The sequence below is a fragment of the Actinia tenebrosa genome, unplaced genomic scaffold, assembly GCF_029948245.1.
Source record: "Actinia tenebrosa isolate PJP-AT-01 unplaced genomic scaffold, QUT_ActTen_1.0 PGA_scaffold0__85_contigs__length_37466705, whole genome shotgun sequence".
NCBI lineage: Eukaryota > Metazoa > Cnidaria > Anthozoa > Actiniaria > Actiniidae > Actinia > Actinia tenebrosa.
In genome coordinates this window covers 28847539-28859676 of record NW_028292569.1, presented here as the reverse complement: position 1 = coordinate 28859676, position 12138 = coordinate 28847539, and the positions used below count along the sequence as shown (strand labels likewise).

The following is a 12138-nucleotide window of genomic DNA, read 5'->3' as shown; positions in this document are numbered from 1 at the left end:
GTCGGTTGCCAGTAATGCGGGTATTGCCACAAGCAGTGGTTAGACATCGCGGTTCGACCTTCATCAACTCGTAAAAATAAATAAAGGGAGAAATACTCCACATGGAGTTAAAAATAACTTGAAAATTTTTTGTTTTTCTTCGTTTTTCTTTTCTTTTAATACGTTTTTTTTTTTTTTTTTTTTTTACATCTGTCACTCATCGTCTTTGTTTACAATCATTTTTTCAGTTAATTTAAAAAACTTATTATGAACTAAGGAATGTATGTCAAAAAACGCTTAAAAATTTCGTTTTTAAAAACAGTATAGCATCAGTATATGTATTTTACTTTAAACATCGCAAGAAAAAATGGTCTTACATATTCGCCAAATTAAAAGAGAGAATTTTCAGACCTCATTACAGCAGCGCTAAAATTAGTTTTTGTTTTGAGTTTAATTTCGCTTAGCAACAAGAGGTCTAAAAGTTTTGCTATTGGACCAATCAGAGCACGACCTGAAGTCGAGAACAATAGCGAATGGCTTCCGCGGTCAATTCTTATGCTAATGAGCAGACGCTCAAATGGTTTCCACAGCAGCTTTCGAAAGAAAAAATTCACAATTGACAGTTTAAATCACATTCCTACAACGAAAAATTCATCAAATATTTACGATTATTACCAGAGGAGTTAGATCCAAGCCAGAGACTTCATCAACGACTTCAAAAACTTGGCAACGAAAAATTAGAATCACTTCTGTAAACAGAAATTCGCTTCGACATTCCTTCGTGGCTCGTAATCTGCAAGCACTTTAGAGGTATTTTCGTCTTCGTTTTCCCTTGTGATTTTCTCTGAATAGTTGCAATTATTCGTCCTCAAGTTGCGGGAAGATTGCCAAGCTTCCACAAAGGATTTTCACACTAGTCAATCGATAAGACACTGTTTTTTTCCCGTAAGTTTATGAAGTGTCAGTCTATCGATCTTAACAGACTGTTGTCATAACTCGACCTTTCGAGTTACCGTGGTAATCTGCGAAACTCAACTCAAGATTGTCTGGAGGGAATATATCATAGGTTTTTGGCTCATTTTCTGTTTTATATTCGGTGAAAAGCGTCCGTGAGGTGATATTTTTTATGGTGTGCTCATTCATCACGAAATGTCTCGTACAGCTGTTTACTGACAACTGCAAGTATTAGAAAGAGAAGAGAGTTTGAACTGCAAAATGGGTGTCTCGAAATTGCACATGCTTCTACGCAGAACAAACATTTTATATCTTGGAATGTTACTTTTGTTTTGTTTTGTACCTTGTGGAGTTTTAGCTCAAAATAGCACGGTAGCTCCCACGAACAATTCAGAGATTGCCAATGTAGCTTGTCCTTCGGGAAACGAATGTTTTTCCACCGAGTACCGAAATGTTACGGTTGAACTTGGATATAATGGACAAGTATGTCCTGGCCACACGCCTCAAGACTGTTACAATGAAAACGATCCTCGAGGATTTATTGCTGGTCCAAGACAGTATCCAGCTATTATTTATCAAGGAGACAAACTGATAGTGAAATCGTCAGAAAAATATGATTTTGCTGTTAAACTATATAACGTTTCGAAAAGGGGCTTCGATCTTTGCGACTTTAAAAATGCATCACCAGTCATATCAGATCTCACGAGATTGCCGTTCGAAGTCCCTGCAAGATTCATTGCAGCAACTGGAATAAAGTATTTTATAGCCGAAAGCGATAACATGATAATACAATGCCAATTTGGACTTAAACTGGAAGTGAATGTGCGCAGCAGAGACAGTTGTCTAAGTCAACCACCATCAAATAATAATGTGTGCAGTTCCAAAGGGTTGTGTGCTGTAAGTGGAAAGTTCTTCACCTTCAATGCATCTTGTGTATGTGATACTGGATACTCGGGAGCCTATTGTGGAGAGCGTGGCAGCTGTCATGCTAAGCTCAACCCATGTCAAAATGGTGCAACATGTATCGACAAGAAATCTGGGCTGCAAGATGACTACAACTGCACCTGTGCGCCAGGGTATGTAGGAAAGAATTGTGAACATAATATTGATGATTGTAAATCACAACCATGTATGAACGGTGCCATTTGTATGGATCAAATTAATGGATACAAATGCCTGTGCCCTCCAGGGTATTTTGGAACAAGTTGTGAGAAACTCTCTGATGACAAATGCGAATTAAAACCATGTAAAAATGGTGGGACATGTGAGCGGGCAGGAGAAAATCGTCTTAACTATACATGTACTTGTCCTCATAGATTTACAGGCAGGAATTGCACAGAGAATGTGACAATATCTAGTAGTGCTGTAGCTTATACTTCAGTCATGGCTACTACTGTTGGTAAGTCAAGTGTTGTAAGCGATGTTCAGACATCCACACTTGGTACCACGCACTTGCTTACGTACTCATCAACGGTACGCCAAACTGTCTCTCTTTCTTCTGTTACATCAAGTGAATTCACAACTTCATATGCAACCTCTTCCAGTGTTCCATTAGAGTCAATAAGTACAGTGAGCCAATCTATATTTACAGGATCGCTAGTACCTTCTTCATACTTTTCACTGTCAAGCTCTTTCACTCTAGTTCCTTCCATATCTGCAAAAGATTCTGTATCTTTGACCACTCATACTTCTAGTATCACTAAAAACCAAACAAGCTCATCAAGTGTGTCTTCATTGGTAGTTACAGTAAAGACATCCAAAGTTGAATCATTATCGACATCTTCATTTTCAACTAAATCACTGTCTGCATCAACTACTGTACTTCCAGTATCCACGCCTGAAGTATTTCAAACAACCTCTGTTTACAATTCCCCTTCATTGAACACTACTTCTTCTATGATTTCAACAGTACAAGTATTATCAACAACGTCTAGTATGCCTTCTTCAGTCATTTCTGTAGCAGCAACATCATCGGTGACAACAAAGGTGGCATCAACTTCACATCTTCTCACAATGGAACCATCAGTTACAACGACAACAGTAACATCATCTGATGTACCAACATCATCATTAACACCTCAGTCAACATCATCAATTTTGTCTTCATCGTCAATAAAGCCATCATCATCATCAATACTGCCATTAACATCGTCAATACTGGAATCAATATCATCAGTTGGACCAACAACATCATCATCAAGTCAAGTAATCCCACCATCAATAACACTATCAAGCCAAATAATACCATCAACAATGACGTTCTCTTCAACTGTGATGATGTCATCTGTCTACCCAACAATGCCACCGACCTTTCCCCCAACAACCATCCCACTGAAGGACCAAACTTGTAAGAACAATCCATGCAACAATGGAACATGCCGCGATGTTCCAGATCAATATGGGTTGAACTTCACATGCCAGTGTCCTAAACCCACATATGGACCAAGATGCAGTACAGGTATGTCATGGTGTAGATATTAGAACATTGAGTTGCTAAGAATTGTGCACTCTGATTGGCTGAAAAACATGTTTCAACTAAAGTTTGAAGAGACTCTACAAATAGTGGCACTTTCATAATAAAAACAGAATATAGTCAATTTGATAAAATAAATAAAATCATATCAAATTTGACATATCATTTGCAGAGGTCTGAGTGTGTGAATGAATCCTACTTTGAACTCAATGCAAATTCAATCATTTACATCTTTTACCCTTTTTGAGCCAGTTGAAAAATTATATATTTCTTCTCCAAGTATTGAATACCTTTATTTACTTATGTGTTGCAGACTTCACACTTCATTTTCCTCGATTCTCAAGTAGTTCATATTTAGTCCACAAGCCCATAGCCTTCAGTGCAGGATTCAACAAGATAGTCATAACCTTTAAGACAACGGCTACCAATGGTTTATTGTTCTACTCATCACACAGTATATACAAAGACTTCATACAGCTTTACATTACTGATGGAAAACTGGAATACCGATTTGATCCTGGAGATTATTTGTGTGTGATCACAAGTAAAGTGTCTGTGAATACTGGTGTTATCGTAACTGCTGTGGTCACGTAAGTAGTCAATGTGCACAGTATTCAAATTTAGTTTCGTCAATCATCATATGACATTCAGATGCCAGGGTTTTTTGTTTCTGTCAATCAAACTTCCAAGTGCCTGAGTGTATGCATTGTAAGGAATGTGTGAATTCTTGGTTTGCATGTTATGCCATTGCGGCCATGTTAGTGGTAATTGACAAAAAAATTTATTGTTAGCTTTTTTGTTAATTTATATCTCCAACATGGCCATTGTGTCTAATTGTCCTTTAATTTTGGCTTGCAAATGATCAATTATGAAATACTGTAGGTATAAATTATGCTTACAAAATAATGATCATTAGCAATGATAGTCTCTCCATCTTTTAGACCATACTTGCTTGTTGCTCATCTATAAAGCTTGTATTTGTATCTACCAGTAGATTAATATTAACTTTGAATACCATAATGTTACTTATAACCTTCATTGCTCCCAATTTTTAGTTATGACAGCAGAAACAAACAAGGTTCGTTACAAGTTGATAATCATCCCAGACAAAACAAAACTTCACGTGGAAAAATGGTAGGAATTGGATTGTACAATGACTGGTATGTTGGTGGGCTACCACCTGGTAAACGTATCGGCAGCAATGATGGAGGTCAAGCTACACCAAATCTTGTAGGCTGTATTAAAGACATTGAGTTAAATGGTGACCAAATTGGGTTTACAGGTAAATGTGTTGTCAGTTATATTCATGTATTTCACAATTTGACAATATTATGATCTGAAAATAGTCATCCAATGAAATCATTCTGAAAAAGAATTGTCAGCAGCTTTTGGTGGTTTGATCACAAAATGTTTATTACAAGGCTGCTCCTGATTTACTCCCTGACTTATAGTGCTCTTAAGGCCAAGGAATGGAAGAAAGAGTGAAAAAAAAAGAGAGAGAGGAGATGCAAATTATTATAGAAATTAATTACTGATATTAGGTGAATTGCAACAGTGTGACCTGATATTCATAAAATTAATCATTCCAATCAACAGAGGCCAATGACTGGAATGACATCAGTGAGTGTGACACTCCTTGTAACGGCACCCACAAGCCATGCCAGAACAACGGCCAGTGTATTCCAGATACTAACGATCCTCATGACTATGAGTGCAATTGTACACATGGTTTTGAGGGAAAGAACTGCAAAAATGCTTCCGTGTGTAGCGGCGATCCTTGTAAAGGTGGTTTGTGTGTCATAGGCAAATCTGCTGCAAACACCAGCAGAGTTTGTCTGTGTCCGTTTGGTAGAGGAGGTATAGAATGTGAGAATGGTAAGCGCTGCAACAAATCTTATTCAACTTGTTTTCATATTTATGGGATTATTTTTCTATCTTACTAAAGGTTTTTTTTCCTCTCAAAATCAACCTTTGCCTATCTAACTAATTCAAACTTGTAGAGCTGCCCTCCAGGGTCACAAAGACCATAATAGCGGCTGTCAGAGGTGCCTTCACATGCTTTTAGTTCGACCCAGTTGAGCTGCACCATTTGCAAGTACTTGCTGCAATGATTAACTAAGCACATGAGTGGCATGCTGTGTTACAGTGCTCACTCACATGCATTGCTGCGTAATTCATGCCTGGGGTCACATGATTTCAACTGAACCACGTAATTATAATTATGTCTCGAAAGTAATTTTTTTGGATATATTTTCTTCCTTGAAACACCTTTCCTGGGGTCACAGATGATCTCAACTGAACCATGTAATAATAATATATTATAATTATGTCTCGAGAGTAATTTTTTTTTTTTCCTGCAGTCACAGATGATCTCAACTGAACCACATGATAATATTAAAATCATGCGAGTTGAGTTTGTTGGATATGTTGTTTTCTCCCTTGCCACACTTGTTTAAACATCTTTTCATTTTGTTTTCAGAGTTATCCATCATGACACCTACATTCACTATGGCCTACAACTACTCCTCCTTCATCCAATACCAAAAACCGACCCTCAGTGGTGCTTACTTTGAGATAACCCTTCAGTTCAAGATTAACCCCAACTCCACTGCCTGGAACAATGCATTACTCATGTTCAGTGGACAGAATCAGTACCAGGGTAAAGGAGACGACTTCATTGCATTGGGAATCAATAATAGCAAGGTGCTACTGCAGTATAATCTTGGCAGTGGCATTGCGAACATCGAAAGTGACCCAATTGATACCACTCGTGAATGGCATTTCTTAACAGCAGGTCGTAATGGAAAGGAGGGTTATCTTTATTTGGACAATAATGGAGTGAAACGTGGAAGTTCACCCGGTCAGCTAACAGGACTTAACTTATACAGTCCATTGTACATTGGTGGAGTCCCTGATCTTTCAGAGCTTCCTACAGATGTTTTATTTAAAAGAGGTTTTGAGGGAAGTATTGCTAATGGAGCAGTAAAGTTTGGTGTGTCACAGCCTGTCATTCCACTACTAACATCACAGAGTAACTCCAGCAGTCACAGCCAGTGGGCAGTCATTGCAGGACGAAATGTAGGAGATGAAGGCTACAATAACTGTAATACCAGCAACCCATGCCAGAATAATGGCACCTGCACACAAATAGGAGCTGCAATTGTTTGTTCTTGTGTTCATGGATGGAAAGGGATGTACTGTGCTAGTCAAGAGATTCCTTGTGTAAACCATAACCCTTGTGCTGTCAATTCAACATGCCGAGAGATGAACAATAAGGCTGTGTGTGACTGTCCTTTAGGCAAAACTGGTGACACTTGTTCTAATGGTAAGTTAAGACTGCATGAAGACTGATATAAAAAAATCCATTAAAAAAAGCTAAATACTAATGACAATGGTTTGGTTTTTTCTACAGCCATCTCAATTCAAACGCCACACTTCAAGGAAAATTCCTATATGGCTTTCACTCCTACAGCTCTAAACATCAGGTTGAATGCAAACATAGTCATAAAATTCATTTCTTACAATGGAAATGGCCTGCTGTTTTATGTTGCTCATAAAATCACTGCCCAAAATGGAGACTTTCTCTCTGTTAGTCTACATAATGGGTAAGTAATAAGTAAACATTACTTTTTTGTACATTTACACTGTACTAGGCAGATATAAATCCTGGTTCCTCCAGGCACTAAAGTAAATTATTTGCGTTTGGATGCAAAGAGAGGGGCAAGTTTTAAGCTTCACGCAAGTAAGAAGATCTAGTTGTAAATTATCTGTTTTTGTTGTTGTTTTTCTGTCAAAAGATCATGTGGCCATGACTGATATTTGGGGTGTGGGGGTATGAGAGGGGGCACAGTCTCAATGCTGGTAGTGAGTAGTTTCGACACACAGCTACTACGAAATCAGGCCCATAATGGCCCCGGTTACTATGCAGCACTTATGTCTGAATGGTATTGATTGATATTTCTGTTCCTTTCTTCAGCTTTGTACAGTATCGTTATGACCTTGGTAGTGGAATAAACCCAATACAGAGCCAAAAGAACATTACCTTTAACACTGAACACACAGTCACTATAACCAGAAACCAACAAACAGGCGCTCTGAAGGTGGATGATGATGTAGCTATATCTACGACATCACCAGGAAAAGCAGTTGCATTAGATGCTAGTTCAAATTTCTACCTTGGAGGTGTTCCTCAACTCTCATTGGTCAACCCTTCAGCTGTTGCTGATGTTAAATCTTTAAGGGATTTTGTTGGCTGTGTGACTTCTTTGACGGTAAGACACACTAAACACTATTCTCTAGTAAGCAGGTTTATTTGGTAAAATCATCATCACAGATCATCATCTCTGATCATTACAATCATTGAACTTCATCATTACCACCAGTATTACTACTAACAGTATATGCTTGCATTTATTGCTTGCTAGTGATTTGCTTTCACTATATCAAGATTGTATTAAGTAATGCACATATTTATAGGAAATTTAGCTGTTTTTTTCTCAGGGCAGTACAGGGTAGTGTAGTGGGGAAAGGGTTAAAAATCGTTAGTTAATGTGACTTATTATTTTTGATTTCAATTACCATTTCAGATCAATGGAGTCCCCTTAAAACTAACAGAAACAAGAGCAGTAGAAGGAAGGAATATCGATAACTGCCCAGCCATATCAGATAGTAACCTGGCTTAACACCTATGCAATTATTAGACCTAATAAACTGCAATACATAAAGTTAGTAAATATGATATTAAGTCCAGCCATATAGTTTTATTCAACACTCATAATTAATATTAGATTATTATTAAGAAGAAAAAAATTATTCGATTTTGTTTATCTATAGTTCATCATCATGTAGATTTAAATGTCGTACAGCTTTAACTCAAAGACACTTGATTAATATTTTAATATATTTTATTTATAATTAAAGCCAATGATTAGAATCATTGTTCACTTAGGAAGGTTAGTTTTGAGTGTGCTGGTATTTCAGAAGAGATATCCCAAATCACTTTTATTTTATACCTTTCCTGGATCCTACAAATAATGTACCTATGTGTGAATATGTCATAATGCCCAGTAGATAGTAATTTTTCATACCTCACCAACAGTGGAATGGATTTTTTAAGGGGCGGGGAGGGTGTAAGGAATAGTGTTCTTGGTATCCTTTTTTCCCTTTCAATGAATTTTCCAGGAAAAAGGCGAAAGATAAGGAAAAGAAGGAGAATCCACAACATTAGTTCTTCCTCTGTGGCATGGTAGAATATATAAATGGAACTACATTTTATTGATTTTACTCATTAAGACTAAAAGCAGGCGGTATTCTATTAAGAAAACTTGGTTACCAGAGTGAAATACCTTAAGAAATTCTGACACACAAATATAACAAAATTTAGCAACATTTTTAAGTGCATTTTAAAACATTTTTTTACACATAAAAACCACTTATCAAAATATTGTTTTCTTGTTAATGTTAACTTAAAGATTCAAAAATAAATTAAGACTCCATAATTATTTTTAAAGAAAGTGTTAGAAATGTGTTGTTCCAGAAAAGATCCAGTATGTGATAGCTTCTCATTGTGATGGGAAGGTAAAAAGAGAAAAGCAATGCCCAAAAAATGTCTAGATTAACAAGCTAACCAAAATTAATAATCTCTCATACTAATACTTGCCACCTAGCTATAATATAAAGAGTTAATTTTTTAATACTTAATAAATTGATATTAATATAAATACTATCAACCTCAGGTGGAAGCAGCAGCAGCTTGAGTTTTCTGGAAAAACACATTATTTTATCAAACTACCCTGTAATATTATTATCTGACAAAAGATAGCTTAATTTACTAAGCCAAATCTTTTGCGTTTTACTTTTTGTATTGTATGATGTACATAATTGGTTAGCAATCTGAGATTATGCTTAAAATTCTGTTTGGAATACTGTAATAATTATAAGAGGCAAAGGTGATATCTCTTTTAATAAAAAAATGTACTTAATATTTGTTAAGATATAAGCTGTTCTAGGTAAAGTTTTGTACAGTAGCTATCATGTGATTTATAAAAGTCATGAAAATGGGACAAAGTGCAAATAAATACAGAATTACAATAAAGATTTTTAAAAAACTGCCAATTGGAACTAGTTTTTGGTACAATATTATGTACTTATTAGTAACATTAGCTAAATAAACACTGATCAATAACTAATTCAAACCAGAGAGAATTAGGAATGAGGGGTAACTAACAATAGTCATTTACATGTTAATTAATTTGATTCCCAGTGCAGTGTAAGAGCCTCATAGACTGTCCTGCATTTGATAAAATCTTGAAGTCTAACCATTGCCTTGAGGGTGGCTTGAAATCTTATGTTTTCAACAAGACAAATGATATAAGAATTCTCATGGCAGTAAATATTAAAAATCTCAATAGACAACAATAAATAGTCAAGTTTTGAACTTCACTGTCTTGCACTGATATGCCACTCTTAGACAGGGCTTTCAAAAAAGCCAGCAGCCACTGACGTCTAGTGAATGCTATAAGTTAACTGCTGGCTACTTTCTTTTCTATAAAAATGCCTTCTGTTCCTCGTATCGGCACGGCTACTTCAGACATGACCACTACAACTTTTACTAATCATTTCCTACCTTCAAGTATATCTAATTTTCTTTCTTTTTGTCTTCAGCAGTTTCAGCCATTTGTTTTCTTTTCTCTTTTATTCTTCCTCTTCCAACAACAATCAACATTTTGCCTGCTGTCCATAGCCATACAACCTAAAAGTATGATGCAGGTATTTCATTGGACCAGATTACTTCATAACATTTGAAACTGCTCAGACTACAAGGACACAAATTCAGAGGTCATTGATACAGAAGTGTTAATACTTACCATCATGATAAAACAATTAATCATGATTGGTCCCGATAAAACAGCAGTGATAAACAAGCCATGGGAATCAAAGTACTGCTCCTTTGAAAACCACCTGAATTGGTTTTATAAACAAACAATGGAGTTTACATTTTAGACTATTAGTATATAGTGGATCAGGGGAGGGAATGGGCTCCTGGTAGGTTTGGTGATGGGAAAATCACTGCTATTGCATCTCTTCTTCCAAGATAGCTTTGGAATCAAATAACACAGAAAGGGTTATAACTTACCTCCAGTGCTTTTCTCCAAGAGCATTTAGCTTTTCTGATGCAAGAACAACACTTACTGAAGAGGGGAAAAAACATGTGACTAACTGATTGGATCACAGGTAGCCCAAGCTCTGTGTGTCACACATATGATATAAGGCAATGTATGGACATTTTTTTCAATGGAAATATTCCATTTGGAAGGCGGTTTAAAATGACTCAAATTCTCCCAAAACTCATCACGAACATTATCAATGGACAAACAAACACGCCATGGAAGAAAGGTAAATGTTATTGAAATATTTTCATTGAATTACGGTGTTTAAAAAATATCCATACATTGCCTTGTACATGTGTGACACACAGGGCTTGGGCTACCTGTCATTGGATTAAAGAAAGTCAAAAACAACCCTTATAGATACTTACACAAGCAAAGAAACAAAAAGGCTTGAATATTCAAGTGCTTTCGGGTCAGAATAACGGTAACGAAAGTCAGAAAATGGAATATAAGCAAACCGCTTAACCAAGGTTCCCTCCAGTTGATCTACAAAGAAAAGAAAAGACAATCTATTGATCACACAAATTCACATGAAACACGGCATTAACTTCAAGAAAACTCCTTACAGCTTTATAAAAATCAAAAAAGGACTTGATTTGGTCTGTTGCGATCAGTTTTAGGTGATCAGAAAGGAAGGTAGAGTTCATTTTTCTGGTCTTTTATCAAAGAGGTTTAAAGAAAATTGCACGTTTTAACAAAAATGCAAGGTAAAGCAGGCGTTATTTGCGTGCACGAGCAAAACTGGCACTACTAAATGACTCCGTTGTACAATTAGTTAGCAGGCTAATATGCAAATGAGTTTATTTTCGGAGGATAGTGAAAACGAATATGGATGGCAGGAAATGAAATTTTAACAAAAATTAATGACTAAATGTTCAATTTTTTTAATATCAAATTCATAACATATCGTCAATTTGTTGTAATTGTGTAATATGATATGTTTTGGACACCTCTTCTTGGGTATTGTTTTACCAACCAATCGTCACGGTGCTATTGATCATGAACACTACAGTGATCTTGACAGACAACGGATACGTGTCAAAAACAATACTTGCCAATAAAACAGAGTCAAGTCCTTTATTTGTTTGATCAGGCTGTTGCCTAGAGAATAGTGCTTTTGCTTTGTATAACAGTTGACCTGTAGAAAACACTGGAAGTCCGAGACTCGGACGTGATCAAGAATCATGATTTAACAAATACGAGAACTGAATTTTAAAACGGCCTTCTTCATGGAATTTTTTTTTTTTTCAAGCAAAAATCTAAAGATATAACTCGACCAGAATATGCTTCAAAGCTTTAGCGGGAATGTGTTTCACGTCCTTTATGTTTATCTTATCATTTGGACATTTGCCGTCCCTACAAAATCAGGTTAGTAAAATAAAAATACCCAACGATATTATTATTAAAATATATTGGCTGGTGTAAATGTAAAAGATGTAAATCGAAGCTAAACGCCTATAAGTCTTCCAAAGTGTTTGTATATCATTTTAGCAGCAGTAAGGGGGACTCGCGAATCGCCGGCATTGCCAAAAATCACAAATCGAAAAACACCAAGGGGGGGTG

At 36.3% G+C, this 12138-nt stretch overlaps 2 protein-coding genes across 6 annotated transcripts; one reads left to right on the top strand and one right to left on the bottom strand.

The window, feature by feature from the left end:
- The first annotated feature begins 523 nt into the window (after window positions 1-523).
- On the top strand, window positions 524-9515 carry LOC116291679 (protein eyes shut homolog). 4 transcript variants are annotated; one of them, XM_031698878.1, is made up of 10 exons: window positions 525-2009; window positions 2250-2332; window positions 2843-3391; window positions 3720-3996; window positions 4462-4688; window positions 5003-5281; window positions 5886-6731; window positions 6819-7011; window positions 7383-7677; window positions 7993-9515. In XM_031698878.1, the coding sequence occupies exons 1-10, from the start codon at window positions 1195-1197 to the stop codon at window positions 8086-8088; spliced, it is 3660 nt and encodes a 1219-aa protein (XP_031554738.1). In that variant the 5' UTR covers window positions 525-1194; the 3' UTR covers window positions 8089-9515. The 4 variants fall into 4 exon arrangements, with proteins under 4 accessions (XP_031554734.1, XP_031554738.1, XP_031554735.1 ...); XM_031698875.1 differs by having other exon boundaries at window positions 2250-3391; XM_031698877.1 differs by having other exon boundaries at window positions 525-2332.
- LOC116291680 (transmembrane protein 18) lies at window positions 8882-11279 on the bottom strand. Of its 2 annotated transcripts, XM_031698881.2 has the most exons (6): window positions 11142-11279; window positions 10944-11061; window positions 10542-10596; window positions 10273-10366; window positions 10032-10157; window positions 8882-9749 (listed from the first exon to the last, which is right to left on the bottom strand). In XM_031698881.2, the coding sequence occupies exons 1-5, from the start codon at window positions 11220-11222 to the stop codon at window positions 10044-10046; spliced, it is 462 nt and encodes a 153-aa protein (XP_031554741.1). In that variant the 5' UTR covers window positions 11223-11279; the 3' UTR covers window positions 8882-9749; window positions 10032-10043. The 2 variants fall into 2 exon arrangements, with proteins under 2 accessions (XP_031554741.1, XP_031554740.1); XM_031698880.2 differs by having other exon boundaries at window positions 8882-10157.
- Between the last annotated feature and the right edge of the window lie 859 nt (window positions 11280-12138).